The 17,931-nt window shown below is 35.4% G+C and overlaps 3 protein-coding genes and 1 long non-coding RNA gene across 4 annotated transcripts; 2 read left to right on the top strand and 2 right to left on the bottom strand.

Moving 5' to 3' along the window:
• The first annotated feature begins 356 nt into the window (after positions 1-356).
• Positions 357-6,279, top strand: LOC124441333 (WD repeat-containing protein 26-like). Its single transcript, XM_046991780.1, has 15 exons — positions 357-757; positions 886-985; positions 1,069-1,128; positions 1,198-1,334; positions 1,542-1,639; positions 2,284-2,440; positions 2,555-2,606; positions 2,722-2,805; positions 2,903-3,040; positions 3,372-3,491; positions 3,738-3,883; positions 4,072-4,150; positions 5,376-5,505; positions 5,695-5,868; positions 5,952-6,279. The coding sequence occupies exons 1-15, from the start codon at positions 567-569 to the stop codon at positions 5,978-5,980; spliced, it is 1,695 nt and encodes a 564-aa protein (XP_046847736.1). The 5' UTR covers positions 357-566; the 3' UTR covers positions 5,981-6,279.
• On the bottom strand, positions 6,174-8,413 carry LOC124441334 (dimethylaniline monooxygenase [N-oxide-forming] 2-like). Its single transcript, XM_046991781.1, has 5 exons — positions 8,184-8,413; positions 7,637-8,001; positions 7,205-7,549; positions 6,713-7,068; positions 6,174-6,627 (listed from the first exon to the last, which is right to left on the bottom strand). Exons 1-5 carry the CDS (start codon positions 8,381-8,383, stop codon positions 6,313-6,315), a joined length of 1,581 nt encoding a protein of 526 aa, XP_046847737.1. The 5' UTR covers positions 8,384-8,413; the 3' UTR covers positions 6,174-6,312.
• A 1,687-nt stretch (positions 8,414-10,100) lies between these two features.
• LOC124441944 (dihydrolipoyllysine-residue succinyltransferase component of 2-oxoglutarate dehydrogenase complex, mitochondrial-like) lies at positions 10,101-15,192 on the top strand. Its single transcript, XM_046992420.1, has 15 exons — positions 10,101-10,491; positions 10,582-10,630; positions 10,695-10,755; positions 10,896-10,951; positions 11,177-11,251; positions 11,317-11,372; positions 11,450-11,558; positions 11,641-11,793; positions 11,927-12,060; positions 12,134-12,231; positions 12,594-12,724; positions 13,055-13,128; positions 13,198-13,281; positions 13,475-13,642; positions 14,032-15,192. The coding sequence occupies exons 1-15, from the start codon at positions 10,423-10,425 to the stop codon at positions 14,164-14,166; spliced, it is 1,452 nt and encodes a 483-aa protein (XP_046848376.1). The 5' UTR covers positions 10,101-10,422; the 3' UTR covers positions 14,167-15,192.
• Positions 15,193-17,061: 1,869 nt separating this feature from the next.
• Positions 17,062-17,207, bottom strand: LOC124441945. The gene is made up of 2 exons (XR_006947044.1): positions 17,174-17,207; positions 17,062-17,094 (listed from the first exon to the last, which is right to left on the bottom strand). It is a non-coding gene; the product is annotated as an uncharacterized LOC124441945 (long non-coding RNA).
• Positions 17,208-17,931: the final 724 nt, after the last annotated feature.

The raw sequence follows: 17,931 nt of genomic DNA on the forward strand, positions 1-17,931 counted from the left end.
TAGGTCCTGGGTTCGAATATCTTCGTATCAGTCTGTTTGCTCGTCAAGTCTCTATGCTTCAGGGTCGATTTCTTTCAACATAGTTTCAACAACCCGAACGAGGTACGTGAACGTTATACTTAGATTGCAAACACCTCCAAAAAGCTCTATATCCATTTGTGTTCGTGTACTTCTATTTTTGTTCGTGTGCTTCTATTTGTTCTCGTGTATTGTACTTGTGGGCCACCGTAGGGGTGTCATGGGATAATACCATTGTAAGTTGATTATTAGCCATGGAAATCAAAGGCACGTAGGGATTGGCTGGCAGAGATATGGATACCTTGCAGTTCATTTCCGTTTAGATAACGTCACAACGACGAAGTTGTCTTTGTTGTTTATGTTAAAGTCCATGTATAGAGTGTAGATACGAAGAGCATATTATTTTATAGTATTTCTGTTTTCCTCGGATTTGGGTGCGAGGAACTTGTGTAGCTACCCTGGCCTCATCTGAAGAGGAGCATTTTGAAGGTGGCTCGTCTCCCCCGCCACGTAAAAAGGCTCGAAAAACAGTGAATTTGGAGTCTGAAATGCATCGGAGACGGACTCAATTTGTGGGAGATGTTGATGTCGAAGAATGTGATTCCAGCTCGAATGGGGAGCTACTTACAGTATCAAAGCACAAGAAACCATCAAATCAAATCAAACAGAAAGCGTTTACAACATTTGAAGTGGATTCAGTACGATTAATTGGTCAACATTTACGTGGGCTTGGATTGCAGTATGTTTTTAGATTTAAATGTCCTCACACATATATGGCTCAAATTCGCTATCTTAAATTTTGATTCATCTGTATTTTGGTGTCAGGTTTTAACGAAATGCTCATGATTTTACTCCTTGTTTATTTAGCAAATCGGCTGATATGTTGATGCAAGAGTCGGGGTGTAGGCTTGAACATGAATCGGCTGTTAAATTTAGGGAGAGCATTCTTTCTGGCGATTGGGATAGAGTATGTTTTTACCTGTTTACCTGGTATCTTTTGGTTTCGCGATTATGCCCTCTTTAGACAAAAAATCTCCCGTCTTTTGTCAGGCTGAATCATTTTTAAAAGAAGTGAAGCCATTCTTAGGGACATCTGAGGAACTAGTAAAGGTTAGTTATTATGATTAAGTGTAGCTATTAATATGCAATATAATTAAATGACGTCGTTATTTCTTACAGAAAGTAAAACTTCTTATTCTTGAGCAAAAATTTCTGGAATTAATCGAAAGTGGTAAATCTGTTGATGCATTAAAATGTCTGCGTCAGGAGATAACACCGCTTCGAAATAGCAAGGAAAAAGTCCACCGTCTAACTGGGTATGAGATTTTGGATATGATTGGTTCTTAACTATGTTTGGTGAATCTTTGCTTTGGTTCATCTGATTAAATATGTTGGGATTAGCTAATCTAGCTTAGTATTTCTCTTATCAGTATTCAGCATTAAAATAAAGTGCTGACTTACTTGTGTTTTCTTAATCTTTGAAATTAGTATTTGTTAAGCTGCTTATTTGTTGGCAAATTCAGATTACTAATGTGTGCAAATAATGAAGAATTATATCGAAAATCAAAGTGGCATGGTAAAGGTCAGCATTCAAGGCAACGTTTGATGGAAAAGATACAAGGTAAGTTGATGCTCTATTTAAATTTATGTAGGTACATTGTGTGTAAGTATGTGGGTAAAAGGATATATTTGTATGTGGTTAAGAGGATATATTGTTATGTGGGCAAGGGGATGTATGTGTGGGTAAGGGGGTGTATATGTGGGTAACGGGATATATTGGTGTGTGGATATTTGAGTTTGTTGGTATATGGGAATATGGTTATGTGGATATTTAGTTATGTGAGTGTATGGGTATGTATATGTTTTTATGAAGTATGTTTGTGTTTAATATAATATCTTTTGAAATAAATGATCAAACCCAGGAGTATCGTTACATGTTTGTAGATGTAGATTGTCCAGGTTAGTAAAGTCCTAAGAAGGACTGTTGTAGTTGTTGACTGACGTTTCAACAACCTTAGCAGTAGTCATCTTCAGAATCAAAGCAGGAGTAAATGTCAGGTTAGCCGTATTATTTATTTGGTTCTTACGTCATTTTATTGTTTGTACAGGAAATGTGTGGGTGTCAATTGGGCAATGTCATTGTGGATTAGTGTAAAGTGTTTAATTGCTCTTTGTGAATAAGTTGTTTGTAAGCAAGCAATTACCAGCAATTACTACTAACATGTAATAATAGCTTTTGCTTGTGCTAATGTGTTTATTCTTTAGAATTACTTCCTTCTTCCATCATGCTTCCACCTCGAAGACTGTATACCCTACTTTGTCAAGCACAGGAATTACAAAGAAATCAATGCCTTTACCATAATTCAGAGTTTGAGAATCATCCTACCTCATTCTCACTCCTTACTGACCATACATGCACCAGGTATTTCATTTGAATAGTTCTTAATAGTTCTCAGTTTTACTTGGATTGTAATAATTAGATAGCTACATTATATGATTAGTCTTTGATTTGATTTCTTGTCGTGTCTTTCTTTAGAAGACAGTTTCCCTGTGAGACCAAGCACATTTTGACAGAGCATTGTGATGAGGTGTGACAGTTGTTGCTCTATATTTGTTTTGAGTCAAAGGACTCTGTTTTTTTTTGTTGTAATGACATGTTATGTCAGTGTTTGAATGTGCATATGAAGTGTTTTTTAATTATAGGTTTTATTCCTACGGTTTTCTCATGATGGTCACAAGCTAGCCTCAGCCTCAAAAGACAACACTGTCATAATTTGGGAAATCACGGTTTGATGCCAATAATAATCTCTAAACAAATTTTCAATCCATTATTTTGCATACAACTACCTAATGTATAACTGTTGCATGTCATGGGAATGTTTAGAAAGATAATGTGAAAAAATTACGTGTTTTGGATGGTCATGAACTGGGAGCATACTACATATCCTGGAGTCCAAATGATCAGCATCTCATTGTATGTGGGGCTGAAAACTGTAATGAACTCTGTATATGGGATATTGAGGTAGATAATATAGCTCATTGAGATACATACAATGATAATATGATTCAAATAGCAAATGGTTGTTCTTATTGTATGTCATAGTTTAGTACATGCCTTGCTAAGTTTGTTACTCAAAATTTATTTTATTTTTTATTTTTTGTTACATGAATTGATATTACTTGGTCTAATTAACTCTAATTAACTCTAATTAACTGAACATTAGCGGTAGGAGTTCATGAAAGTGCGCAGAAATTACAGCATATTGCTTAATTTATGATAAATGTTTCTTACGTGATGAATATTTTCAATGAGTGCACAAATTTGACGTAGTTTGTTGATTTTATGATTTCAGACTGGAGTTTTACGATGTCGAGCAACACAAGCCACGGAAGATAGTTTGACAGTTTGTTCGTGGAATCCTGATGGTAAACGACTGTATACAGGAGGAATGAGAGGACAATTCTTTCAATGCGTAAGTCTGAGAACATTGATTTTGTATCATTGTTTCTGTAGCTCGTTGCACCAACTCCCAGGGCGTTAGTAACACGAAGCCATGATAGTGCTGCTCACTTGGTGAATGCCCAAATTGCCTTTTAAGAGGTTTGCCTGGTTCCCATTGTGCAACCAGTCCTGTTACAGGAGAGGCTGACCCATTCCCCGGATTAGAAAATACTCATTTCGATAATAACCTTAGTACGACGTGTTTTTGATTTTAAAGGACTTAGATGGCAACGTGTTGGAACAATGGGAAGGTATTCGTGTTCGTAGTCTTCACTGTTTAAAAGATGGAAAGACTGTTTTAGCTGCTGATAGTCACAACAGAATTAGGAGTTATAACTTTGAAGATTTCTCCGATAGAAATTTGTAAGTGAAATGATTGTTATCCATAGTAACCATTATAATCCATATCCATCCACGATTTATATCGTTTACATTATCCTTATTAATAGCATATTATCCGTCTTTTGACGTGTGACGTCATCAGCACGCGTGAAGCTTGTATTTTATCAATGTATAACATGAATAAGAGCGGTGTTTTTTCTCACTCTTAGAATTCAGGAAGATCATCCTATTATATCGTTCGCTGTTTCGGAGAATGATCGATTTATTTTAATAAATGTTGGCACCCAGGTATGGCCATCTTTAGTTTTTGTAACTACTCGTTTCTTTTACAAATGTTGTGGTGAGAGCGTAAAATCTTTATTCAAATGAACACATGATGACATAGAATCTATACAAATGAATACATGATAACATACAATTTCTATGAATGAGCACAAGATAACATACAATTTCTATAAATGAGCAAAAGATAACATACAATTTCTACAAATGAGCACAAGATAACATACAATTTCAATGAATGAGCAAAAGATAACATACAATTTCTATAAATGAGTAAAAGATAACATACAATTTCTATAAATGAGCAAAAGATAACATACAATTTCTATACATGAGCAAAAGGTAACATACAATTTCTATGAATGAGCAAAAGATAACATACAATTTCTATAAATGAGCAAAAGATAACATACAATTTCTATAAATGAGCAAAAGGTAACATACAATTTCTATGAATGAGCAAAAGATAACATACAATTTCTATAAATGAGCAAAAGATAACATACAATTTCTATAAATGAGCAAAAGATAACATACAATTTCTATAAATGAGCAAAAGATAACATACAATTTCTACAAATGAGCACAAGATAACATACAATTTCTATAAATGAGCAAAAGGTAACATACAATTTCTATAAATGAGCAAAAGATAACATACAATTTCTATAAATGAGCAAAAGATAACATACAATTTCTACAAATGAGCACAAGATAACATACAATTTCAATGAATGAGCAAAAGATAACATACAATTTCTATAAATGAGTAAAAGATAACATACAATTTCTATAAATGAGCAAAAGATAACATACAATTTCTATAAATGAGCAAAAGGTAACATACAATTTCTATAAATGAGCAAAAGATAACATACAATTTCTATAAATAAGCGAATGATAACATACTATTTCCATAAATGAGCAAAAGATAACATACAATTTCTATAAATGAGCACAAGATAACATGCAATTTCTGAATGAGCACAAGATAACATACAATCTATGAATGAGCATAAGATAACATACAATCTGTATGAATGAGCACAAGATAACATACAATTTCTATGAAAGATCACAAGAAAGCTTACAATCTCTATGAATGAGCACAAGATAACATACAATTTCTATGAAAGATCACAAGAAAGCTTGCAATCTCTATGAATGACTACATAATGATAATTCATGATAACAGTCAAATTTACTGCTACAACATCTCCTTTTTTTTTAGGGCCTGCATCTGTGGGACATTAAAGATCGAGTTCTAATACGAAGATATCAGGGGTTGAGCCACGGTTTCTGTGTTATATACTCGTGTTTTGGTGGCTTCAATCAGGACTTCATTGCAAGTGGCAGTGAAGGTGAGTTAGCATTAACCTGTGAGGAGTTGTCTGTTAAACATTTTATGGTCGTTTTTTGTAAAATCAACCTCAATTGTACTCAAATTTTAAAATATTTTATTCTTCCAATGAATGTTGAAAAGATATTAAAGTCGGTTGAACTTGTGAGAGAAACTTCTCGTTGAAATATTTTCTTGTGATTTCGTTCAGATCATCAGGTCTATGTTTGGCATATTAAACACCCAGAACCAATTATGGTTCTCAGTGGTCACACAAAGACTGTCAACTGTGTCCACTGGAATCCAAAGGTTCCCAGCATGCTTGCGTCAGGTAGCGACGACGGCACAGTAAGAATATGGGGGCCCGGTGAGAATCTAGAAACAAGTAAGTTTACGTAACATCCATTCATATTGAAAATTTTACCTTTTAGACGTGTGTTAATTTTTACTATTATTATCCTTCTGCAGACAATTCCAGTGTCAGCACAGCTGTATAACGTATTATTGTAAATAGGCGGTATATAATCAGGTATATATATTATATTGTTGTCATATTAGTTATATTATTGAAATTTGATTTGCATGGTACGGAACTTTATGTCGATGTTACCACGGTACTGTGAGTCAGCAGTCTGAATGTCAGACGTTTAAGCTATGAACGGTGCTTCACGTAATGTTCACATATGGGTATAAGTTTCACATGAAATGAAATTGATTTTTAATTATATTTATATATGGGTGAAAGATTAAAGTCTGTTAATATACATAAAAGAATGAATAAAAACCATAGAACGGACGAAAGCAAATAATTGAATAAAAGCATGCATGCTTATGCTTGCATTTGGAACATCAGATAACTAAAAAAGCATAACATGGCAAAGATTGGAATTAAAGAAAATAATCGCTGTCTCTTTTCTTTGTTCACTTTCTTTTTCGTTGGAGCGACATTTCTTTCTTCAATTTCCATGATTGCTTTTCTTGCTCCTTCCCATGCTCCTTCTCCATTCAAGCGATATTGTGGAGGCGAACACGGCCCAAAGTAGCAGCGAATAGCCAACATGGGATCGGTGATGAGTGTTCTTAACCAACGAGGTTTACATCCTATCATGTTTGCCAAACTGTTACAGTATGGTATGTAGTAGACCTGAAAGAAATGAAATGATATAGTTAGAAATCTTAGGCTTCCCATGGATATTCCATAACTCGATGTTTTCATCCTACTATTTTACCATTGTGACGTGTTTTTCAGCATGATACGATTCGTGCGCTCTCCTTTCGAAACTTTCAGCTATATCTTTCTCCATTTCTGTTTGGTTGGGTAACTTTACAAGACCTTTGAATACACGAGTAGCAAGTCTTGCTTGCATTTCTGCAACAGGGAACATACATCCAACTGGTTGTAGACATCCAATAAACGCAATACTCGGATTTTCCTCCACTCGAAACATGTGCTTGTAGAGGCGAGGAGCATTAAACTCAAAATCTACCATGGTTTCATCCAAAAATGGAAACGTGTACTTGTAACCCGTTGCTAAGATGATGACGTCAATATCCGTAGCAACTGTGCCATCCACAAATGTAATATCTGGTAAAAGATTGTATCAGACATGTGGCAAAAATTCAGTTGCAAATTTTTTAACAAAACACTCAGTTTGTTTACAGAAAAAGAATATCTACCGCATAAAAGGTTTGTTCTACCTATCTTGTTCAATAGTGTTTACCTTTCTCGTCAATTTCGAAAATGTCGGGTTTTATAATGACAGCCCCGCTGAGTATCTTGTACGGCAGGGAATCGTTGACTATGGGAGGTTGCTGAAGATAGCTGTTGCTAGGCAGCAATCCAAAGTCCTCGTGATCAAAGTAAGTGTTGGCGATTTTGGTGCAAATCCAGTCAAGGAGTGGACGAGGTAAATCAAAAAAGAAACGCCGCTGTAGAAACTGATCGCTTGGCATTCCATATGCTTGTAGCCGTGAGGTTATCCAAGAGCCTCGTCTTGTACTCAGATATACTTTTTCAGCTACATGACTTAACTCGGTTGCTATAGCTGCAGCAGAGTCTCCAATACCTGTCAGACAAAGCAATATGCATTCATTTGCAACAGTATAGGTTGCTTAACATACCAAATGGCATATTTCACCAAACGGTTACATACCAACAACTAGAACACTTTTTCCCTCATAGCTTCTTGCTTCTTTGAATAACTGACTGTGGATGATTTCACCTTTAAATTTTTCATCGCCAGGTAATTTAGGAACATTTGGATTCCAATGATGGCCGGAGCACACGAGCACTGCGTCAAACTCGAGCGTTTGTCTTTCGACATTTTTTTCGGTCCTTTTTTCAATTGTAACGTGCCATCGGTCTTCTTTTGAATCTTGATGGCGGCTGATCCCCACAATTTTGCTATTGAACACCACGTGTTTGCGTAGTTCGAAGTTTTCTGCATACATTTCAAGGTAGCGCCTTGCCAGAGAGTGGGGGAGAAAGAGTGGATAGTCCTTTGGAATTGGGAAGTCGCTGAAAGAAAAAGAAAACGTGAAAAAATGTATAGATTACAAGGATACTTTAGATGACATAGGGGTAACACCAATCTAAATGGTATTTTATCTTTCTATAGATATGAAAGTAAGGCAAAACCTACAAGTTAACATCGAATTAAAAACGTTAGCATCCAAATAGTTTATTTGAGTCAAGACAACCTGAAAGATGACATTTCTTTACTTGTGACCATTACACAAGAATTATAAACACTGGCATGATCTTCTTCAGAGGCTGCGTATCGCCATAGTCCACCTATATCAGATCCTTTTTCAAAGCATACAGGATCAAGTCCTTCATCAAGGCATGCTTTGATGGATGTCAAACCACAAGGCCCTGCTCCGATAATTGCTACTTTCATTTTAAATCAAAACGACGTTGTGAGACCGTTTAGCCAAGCTAGTTCTTATATATGGTAACGCTGTGTCGTGTTTTTAAAAAAATGGAGCTGATAAGATTGGTATTAAAACGCCCATAAACACGTGCAATGCGTGGCAGATTAAGATTATAGTTAATTTTGTTTTCAACTTTTTATAAATCGTTTTGACGGTTTGGTTGTTTTCAATACATAGCCAATACAACAATTGCAGGGTTTTTTAAAACTTTTGTATCGTTGAGGCGTGATGCTCTGGTCTAGCATTCAATTTTCATCTATCGTATAGCAAGTTTATGTCGACGTAGGATTAGAAATGCTATAAGAAAGAACAGCATACGACTTAATCGTATGTTAATTCTTGTATCTACATCTATAGAATAGGCAAAAAAAAGTTAGTTTGTATGTTGCAACTTTGGTTATAGTTCACTTCAAGCTTCACATAAAAATTTTAGTGGAGCTCACACTTTAGGGGGGTTAAGTTTCAGTTTTTCGAAAAGTGGGTACTCGAATTTGTATGTAGTATTATGTGTTTTGTTACAAATTAGTAAATGTCGATCGCCCATGTTAGTATAGTCCTGAGAAGGACTGTTTTTGTTGTTGTTGACTGACGTTTCGACAACCTTAGCGGTAGTCATCTTCAGAGTCAAATGAGGAGTAAAGGTCAGGTTAGCCGTATTTGTTATCTGGTTCTTACGTCATTGTATTGTGTGTACAGGAAATGTGTATTGTCATTGTGAATTAGTGGGAAGTGAAGTATTTTTATTTTTAGTTGTGATGTGTGATTTAGGTGTGATGTTTTTAGTTGTAATGTGTGGGTGTCAATTGTGTATTGTCATTGTGAATTAATGTGAAGTGTAATGTTTTTAGTTGATCGTTTGTTTGTATTGTGAATAAGTCGTTTGCAAGGTGCCGGTAATTGCTGCGATCTGTTCAGGGGGTTTGTTCCAAGTTGGTATACCAACTTTCTAATGTAAGCCGTTCTCTATAGTCAGTACTGTAAGTAATGGATTTTGCCGAGTCCCAGTCAATGTTGTGCTTTGCGATTCAGTGATGTTCGGCAATGTGATTAGTTTTGTCTTGTTTCTTAGTAGCTCGTTTGTGCTCAGTAAGTCTTATGTTTAAGTTCCTGCCAGTTTCCCCGATATAGGAGGCGTGGCAGTCGGAGTAGTTTATTTTGTAAACTGCGCCTTGTCGTTGGTTGGGTTGTTCTTTGTCCTTTATGTTCATTAGTACTTGTCGTAACGTTGTGATTGGTTTATGTGCGACACGTATGTTGTATGGTCGTAAGATACGCGAGATAGTCTCAGACGTACCTTTGATGTAAGGTATCGTTGCTGTTGTCACCGAGTTCTTCGTTTCGTTTGGTTCGTTGGGTTTGTAAGTGTTGCGTTTGATAAAGTCAGAGTTATAGTTGCTTTTGTCAAAAACACGTTTGAGATAGTTGTTTTCGTTGTGTAGAGCGTCCGGTGAATCACATATGATTTGTGCACGTCTTGTTAATGTTCTGATTGTGGTGGCTTTGTGTGATGTAGGGTTGTAAGATGATTGGTCTAGCAGTCGGTCAGTATGTGTTGGCTTGCGATAAACTGTTGTTCGAAGTTTTTGATTGTCATGTTTTACCAAACAGTCGAGAAAAGGAAGAGTTCCGTTTTCTTCGACATCTTTGGTAAATTGTATGTAAGTATACCAACCTGGACGATCGACATTTACAAACATGTAACGATACTCCCGGGTTCAAACCATTTACTTTATTATGTGTTTTGTAATACCCACTCGACGGATTATTAGAGTTCGGATATTCGTCATTGTTAAGTTATCATCACAGTACCCACATTTTTCGATGATTAATGATCCATTACCAAAAGGTGTAGTACCCATTGATTGTTTTTATATACAGAAAAGTGGAATCATACCATAAATTAGGCAAGGGCCTGGGCCCAAGTTAATGTGAACTTATTTATGTATATAGATGGTATATGAAATTGCAATTCTCACAATAACTGCTAAGATCTTATCAGCAGAAAATGCTGTTTCACAAAACTTCCAGCGTATTGCATCGGACGTGCTTTCGTGGAAAATTTTATGGATTACCGGTAAAATAGACTGAGTCTTCTTCGAGTTGAATTGCTGTTGTTATCAGCTGTGTCGAGCATTATTGATATTTGCATTTCTTCATTTCTCAGAGACAAAATCTTATTGGTCTGCCAAGGACAACAAATAGACAACTATCTTGTACGTATCATTACTAAACTAGTATTTATTGCTAACGTAATTTTGATGTTCAGTCTGTTTTTAGTGTTGTACTATAATCCAAGGCAACCATGTAGAGTTCGTAATTACAACTTAAACACTTTGAGGTATTGGGATGATTAATTTTTGGGAAAAAATACACCTTATTTTTATTAACTATCAGTTCTTACTCATTTTTAACGCAAAAATCATTCCCAATCCAGGTAATGTAATGTTAAAGGTTTAAAAACGTGAATTTTGTATTTAGAGGTAATATTAATGCAGTGGCATCATTCAAGGCATTTCATACCTCTGCTATAATAGGTAGGTGTCATTTTTACGTATTGGTTTCTTTTGGCTGATTTATGGTCTATGGAAAAGTAAGTCTACTTTTGCCAGATATCTGTTGTTTACCAACTCAACTCACCAAGTTTACTGATCATGATCTACTGAACAAGAAGCATAAATTCTTTTATGTAGTCTGCTTGTGAGGCCAAGAGTTATTCAAAATTCCACCTTGATGTTTAAAATTATTATATTTTTTACTAGGTGAAGATTTAAGAACAGTAAAAACACCGCCATTTCCTGATTCTGTAACGGAGGGAGACATAAGATGGGAGAAAGGTTGCTTTTTGTTGCTAAACATTTATTAGTGAATGATTGTTTACTTTGAAACTTTATTTCATCAGAGGAAGGTGAAGCCATTGAGGAGGATGAAGTAATTGGAGAAATTGAGACTGACAAGGTATGTGAGAAAATTTAAAGATATCGTATGGAAGGTTATCATAACCGACTTTGCCTTTTCATACATGTCATTAACAGACTGCTTTACCAGTCACCTCTCCTGTTGCTGGTGTAATCAAAAAGTTCCTTGTTGATGATGGAAGCACAGTTGAAAAAGGACAAGATTTATTAGTTGTTGATGCTTCAGGTTATACAAATTTTTTGTTTGTATATTATGATCAGTGGAAATTGTCGTGCTAGAACAAATGCGAGTGGTATTCTTTCATTAGGTGAAGGTGGGCTTACTACTTCTAAAGTTGCAGATGAAACCGAGCAATCCAAGGTGGAAACACCACCAGAACCTCTTCAACCCAAAGTGGAAACATCTGAACGTACTGCTGAAAAAGTTGTTCCAAGGGAGATACCTTCAGCACCTCCTCCTGGTTTTATAATTATTTTCACTTCTATAAATTTCTTATTAATTTATACTCTCAGATTCTCAAATAACTAGACATAGGTACTTTTAAGCAACTTTGATTGTTTTTCAGTAACTTAAGTGTCTCATGTATGTCATAGTTCCAGAGATCCCTAAAGAACCCTTAAAGATTGTTACTCCCACTCCCCCACCTCTGCCTCAGTCTCCTCCCTCAACTGAAGCTGATAAAGGTATCCCTGGCACTGCCACTGGAGGAAACAGAAATGAAACACGGGTATGTATCTTTGATGGAATTAGTTTCAGACACAGAGAGAGACATTTTAATAAAATCAGAAATGTTATACAAGGTGAAAATGACACGTATGAGATTAAGAATTGCGGGAAGATTGAAGGAAGCTCAAAATACTACAGCCATGTTGACAACATTTAATGAAGTCGATATGAGGTAAAAAAATACTATATGTTGTGTATTCTAGGTACAGACTAGTACACCTGTGGATCCTGGATTGGTCTTTACATTCTATAGTTTATTAATGGATACGTTACCTGTTTAATGCATTGACTTTAGTATATATTTTTATTACACCACCTTACAATGGCAAATGGTTAAATCACATTTCATTAATCATGTCATTAAGGGTTTAATATATTATCGCTTTCCAACCAATCATGGCATAAATCATTTCCCTGTGGAATATCCTATTAAAGCAGTCACAACATGGTGTTTCTCTGTTCAAAATTGTGAATTACCACAATTGAAGGTAGTATGGTGATTTGTCCTTTACAATCCACTTGTTTGTGTTTCAGCAACATCATGGAGATGCGTGCGCAGCATAAAGAGGCTTTCTTCAAGAAACACAACGTAAAGCTTGGATTTATGTCTGCATTCATCAAGGCATCTGCGCATGCGTTGCAAGAGCTGCCTGTTGTGAATGCAGGTATCCAAAACATCCTAGATCCCCTATATCGTTTCAATATTTCGCTTGTGTCCATTTTCATCTTGATTGAATTTCTGAGTAACTCGCCATTCACATATGCTCATAGTCGCTCACTATCCACATATGTTCATAGTCGTTCACTATCCAAATATGTTCATAGTCGTTCACTATCCACATATGTTCATAGTCGTTCACTATCCACATATGTTCATAGTCGTTCACTATCCACATATGTTCATACAATATCATTTAATGCATTCACAAATTAAAATTAAAGTGTTGATGATCAATTTCATGCCAAAAATTTGAAACTTAAAATTTCTGTTTTAGTGATTGATGATGATGATAATCAGATCATCTATAGAGATTATATCGACATAAGCGTGGCTGTTGCTACACCTAAGGTATATTTTGTTGTATTTTTATTATTCTCTTATTGTGAGGTACGTAAACAACTGTCTTGGTTGCTTCAGGGTTTAGTTGTTCCTGTAATTCGTAACGTTGAAACCATGAACTTTGCCGATATCGAGAAGACAATTAATGCTCTTGGTGAAAAGGTGAAGTCGTTTGTTGATATTGTGACAAGTTTATTGTTTTGAATTTTTGATGACTTCTTATTGGAATGACGTGCTCAGTCGTACTGTTGTTTTGACTTGAGTTGTTATGAAATAATTATGCGACAAATTTATGTCACGATAAGTCGCACTGTGTACGTAACACACAAAGATGTTCTTTTACTTGAATCTCCAGGCCCGAGATGGTAGTCTAGCTATAGAAGACATGGACGGTGGTACATTCACCATTTCAAATGGTGGAGTATTTGGATCTCTTATGGGTACACCAATCATTAACCCTCCTCAATCTGCTATATTGGGTATACATGCAATCAACGATAGACCAGTAGCGTTAAATGGAAAGGTAAGTAATCGCCTTAACTGAAGGATGTATGTGCTGTGTGAATCCGAAGGCATTCTTTTAAAATTTATACATCATCCTTGGATCTATAGTTTACAGTTCATATTGACCTTGACCGCTTCAACAGTTCATATTAACCGTGAACAGTTCATATTGACCTTGACCTCTTCAACAGTTCATATTGACCTTGACCGCTTCAACAGTTCATATTGACGTTGACTTCTTCAACAGTTTAGATTTGACATTTAGCGAGTAGACATATGCCTCGTTCTGGCGTTTACATGACATTCATAACATACGTCATTGCTGACTTATTATGTATGATTCAAAGAGGGCTGAACCCTCTCTGAACACGCGAAAGCCTATTGTTTCAGCAATTTTATTATATTTAGGTTGAAATCCGCCCGATGATGTACCTTGCATTGACTTACGACCATCGTTTGATCGATGGTAGGGAAGCTGTGACATTTTTACGAAAAATTAAGACAACTGTGGAAGATCCCAGAAAAATATTACTGGATCTTTAACTTATAACGAGAGAGTAGCATAGTTACATTGCAAAATGTTTTAAACGATTTTTTTAAGTTGTCAAATTTCATACAATGATTTCACTGTGCAGTTAACAAACGTCCAATGATTTCACTGTGCAGTTAACAAACATCCGGGATCTTTGATAAAGTCATACAATGATTTCACTGTGCAGTTAACAAACATCCGGGATCTTTGATAAAGTCACACAATGATTTCACTGTGCAGTTAACAAACATCCGGGATCTTTGATAAAGTCACACAATGATTTCACTGTGCAGTTAACAAACATCCGGGATCTTTGATAAAGTCATACAATGATTTCACTGTGCAGTTAAAAAAACATCCGGGATCTTTGATAAAGTCACACAATGATTTCACTGTGCAGTTAACAAACATCCGGGATCTTTGATAAAGTCAGCAAGTACGCAAGCAGGTGTCTCTTGCTCTCTTGACTTTTGTTTGCCAAAGCTACCAAAGCTAATGCAGTAATTTTAAAGATTTTTTCCCAATTGTTTGTGAGCTCGGAGATTAATGCAATTATACCGTTGATGGAGTAATTGAGTAGAAAAAGTACTCGTAAAAAATTTTTGTGTTGCATTATCAAAAATGTCTCACTAAGACGCACGATTCATTTATCCAGACTGCAGACTGTGGTGAAAAATAGGGGTGACTCCGCCAGTGAACTGTATTAACAACTGGAACGATAACTTCTCTAGTTTTATCCCATGATTGGTTGAAACCAAATGGCATCTAAAATTTGCCAACTCCTCACTGAAATAATACATGTTTGTTTTTGCTTCTTGGCAGTAGAAGAACGGTAGAAAAAAAATTTACTGTCGTATTTTTGGACACACTTTGTGCCAAGCTGTTTTAATTGCGTCGTACTAAGTGTATTCCACAGCGAGATATTTTCGAAGAAAAACATCTGCAAGAATCGAGAACCATTTATCAACAAACTAAAACTAGACGGAACTGCAAAAAAATAGATAAAACGTATTTGAAAATTATAGCTTTTTATACAACTTTTCCGTGTATGATTTTATGCTTTCACGTTTAAAAAAAGTTTCAATAGTATATTTTTGTTTGATAACAGACGATGTCTCCTTGTTTTTAACACAGTTTACTGAATAAACGTTCAAGTTAATATTACAGTACACTCAGTCGTTACGACATCGAATTTGAGCACTCATTAACAAAAGACTGGTAACTAGGGTTTGTCTCTGTCGATTGGTTGGTAACATCTATGACTCAAACGAATTTCATTGTATGATTAACCATGACAGTGATGATTTATGATGATACGCGGTGGTCACATTACAACCAAAAATCTTTTTATCAGCAGTTAAAAAACTCATTAAGCATGCTAATGTAAAACGGTGTGATTTCCAACCTGGCATCAATAATAGTGTGAAGATCTTTGATAAAATGTGCGATGGTTTATGTTGTTGTCCTTCGTTTGTATATTCGATTTTTGTCTTTTTTGGTTTTGTCCTTGAAGGTGAGCGTGTTTGGTAAGAAGTAGAAATTCATATGAAACCAGTTATGCGTAATTTGAACAACAGTAACTAAATAAATATCTAGCCTTTGTAAGAACAACTTCACTTAATTTTATTTATACCATGATTTGTTACTACTGAAAGGAATGTTTTGCCACTAAGAATTTGGGGAATGTTAGCTGTGTTTGCACCTATCAGATGCCATTATTTTGCTGTTTAAGATAATAAATATGGACGACAGTATTTCACATACATTTTTATTGGATTGCTTGTTGTCAAAAGTATTTATTATTACAACAATTGATTTGGCTAGACTGCAGTTTAGCGGACACCCGAAGCGCTTATATGCGGAGCGCGGGCTCATATATGCTTAGGATTATAGGGTTAGGGTTTGTATCAGCGTCCAAGGTGTCCGCTAAACTGCAGTAGTCCAGTTGATTTTATGAATTACTCTGTTATCAATAACGCGGTCAGCCTGCAAGTAACTTGCAGCTAGTTTTAGGTCTGCTATGAAGTTTTAATCACATCATTATTCATTTCTTTGGAAATGTATTATTCTTTCAATAAGTGAATACGTAGAAATAGAATGGTTTGTGTTCAAAGCAAGTAGCAGGGTATTTTTATATGGCGGATAAAAAAAAAACAATTGATCATGCGCAAGCTGAAACTAGCTTATTTGCTTGTAATAAAAACAGAAAACTTTTCTTTTCAACTATCTTCATTTCAAAGAAAGATGAGAATAAAGAACTAAGTACCATCTCACCCAGCCGGGATTTTATATGAAATAGTCATATTTAAACCAATCAGAATTCGAAAAAAATGTAACCATAATGTCGTCGAAATCAGCAAATGAAATCGCTTTTCATTGAAAATACGTAGGATCTTATTCTAATTACAGAAAAATGCTATTTTAATTACAAGAAACGACTATCAAGCGAATGCTGAGAGACATTTTGTTCAAAAATATTCCAAAATAGGTGGCAGAAGTCTATTTTGGAATACATCATCTTTTGTAAAACTTCTTTCCTAAACTAGAGAGCGAGGGAACTCTCTAGCTTAGTTAGAATATTACAAATATGTAATACAACATTTATGCACATATTTTCGTGTTAGTGTGTTAAAATGTGATTTCGCTCTAGTTATAACTTAAAACTTTTTCATACTTAGCTATTACTCAAAATCTTCAATTGATCATCTGCAAACACTGATTGAAGAACTGAAGTCAAAGATTTTGCCCTTCTACTAATTAGTCTACAAGTAAAAATAATTGGCTACACTTACCGTATGGAGCGTCAATTAACCATTGTACTTTACGTCGTTCTAAAAGAGACACAAGCAACAAAATTGTTAGATTTGATGAATGATAAAAACACTTACAAGCCTGACTTCCACTTCTTGTATCTTCTCGTCCTCCGCATCTGAAAAATACTAAGCAACAAGTTAGTGGTATGAAACACAAACAAAAACACAAACAAAAAGGCAAACAAACATACAAACAAACACATACCGCAGTTTTAATCTGGAACTGTTGCCACGTAAGCATAACTGTAAGAATATCAGTAAGATACTGAGAAACTGTCAAATTTCATGTATTTCAAAAAACCAGTGTTTGCAGAAGATCTGTAAAGATTTTTGTCTAAACTCGTACTTTATCAGACATTTCAAATAACTTTATCGCAAAATGTTTGTGTTCGCTATGTTTTAACTGCTATGAAGACACTGTTATAACATCCCTCAATGTAACAACAGCGGCAATCACAGCTTAGTAAACGAATAAATATTTAACGTTTCTTGACTGCAGGGCAGTCATTTCAAATTCGAATTGACGAAATATAATTGAAAGATTTTGCAATACTCTGCCAACGTACTGCAATGTCTTTTTGTAACTTTGCTACTTTAATAAATCAATTGTAAACAAGCATGTTAACTGGTTTGTGCTAACCTCTATGTCATTACTTAGTTAATGGTAAAGAAGTGCCAGTCCGTTAACATGCTGGCAACACATCCCCAGGGCTAAATCTCCCATATATACAAGTTCACTTCGAAGTATAAAATGAAAGCGTCATTTCATAGAGATATAATTCTCCACTGGCCAGTCCGGAAGAATTGATATCGAAGGTTAGGAAGGATGTTTACTGTCGAGGGATAATCTGTTCCTTCCACTTGCAGCATCTTGACGAATTCTTTATAGTCTAGAAATAAAGAACAAATGAGTTGTGGAAATATCATCGTATTAACGTAAAATAGGTTCATCTAAGAATATAA

The sequence above is a fragment of the Xenia sp. Carnegie-2017 genome, unplaced genomic scaffold (genome assembly GCF_021976095.1).
Source record: "Xenia sp. Carnegie-2017 unplaced genomic scaffold, XeniaSp_v1 HiC_scaffold_20, whole genome shotgun sequence".
NCBI lineage: Eukaryota > Metazoa > Cnidaria > Anthozoa > Malacalcyonacea > Xeniidae > Xenia > Xenia sp. Carnegie-2017.

Bases quoted from the DNA above. Each gene is read 5' to 3' on its own strand.
- LOC124441333 (XM_046991780.1), top strand. From the start codon at position 567: ATGCATCGGAGACGGACTCAATTTGTGGGAGATGTTGATGTCGAAGAA. The intron at 986-1,068 runs GTATGTTTTTAC...GTCTTTTGTCAG, and splicing joins TTTCTGGCGATTGGGATAGA to GCTGAATCATTTTTAAAAGA. The intron at 3,041-3,371 runs GTAGATAATATA...TTATGATTTCAG, and splicing joins TCTGTATATGGGATATTGAG to ACTGGAGTTTTACGATGTCG.
- LOC124441334 (XM_046991781.1), bottom strand. From the start codon at position 8,383: ATGAAAGTAGCAATTATCGGAGCAGGGCCTTGTGGTTTGACATCCATC. The intron at 8,002-8,183 runs GTTGTCTTGACT...TTTTTCTTTCAG, and splicing joins AAAGAAATGTCATCTTTCAG to CGACTTCCCAATTCCAAAGG. The intron at 7,550-7,636 runs GTATGTAACCGT...TTTGTCTGACAG, and splicing joins AAAAAGTGTTCTAGTTGTTG to GTATTGGAGACTCTGCTGCA.
- LOC124441944 (XM_046992420.1), top strand. From the start codon at position 10,423: ATGCTGTTTCACAAAACTTCCAGCGTATTGCATCGGACGTGCTTTCGT. The intron at 10,952-11,176 runs GTAGGTGTCATT...ATTTTTTACTAG, and splicing joins TCATACCTCTGCTATAATAG to GTGAAGATTTAAGAACAGTA. The intron at 13,282-13,474 runs GTGAAGTCGTTT...TTGAATCTCCAG, and splicing joins TTAATGCTCTTGGTGAAAAG to GCCCGAGATGGTAGTCTAGC.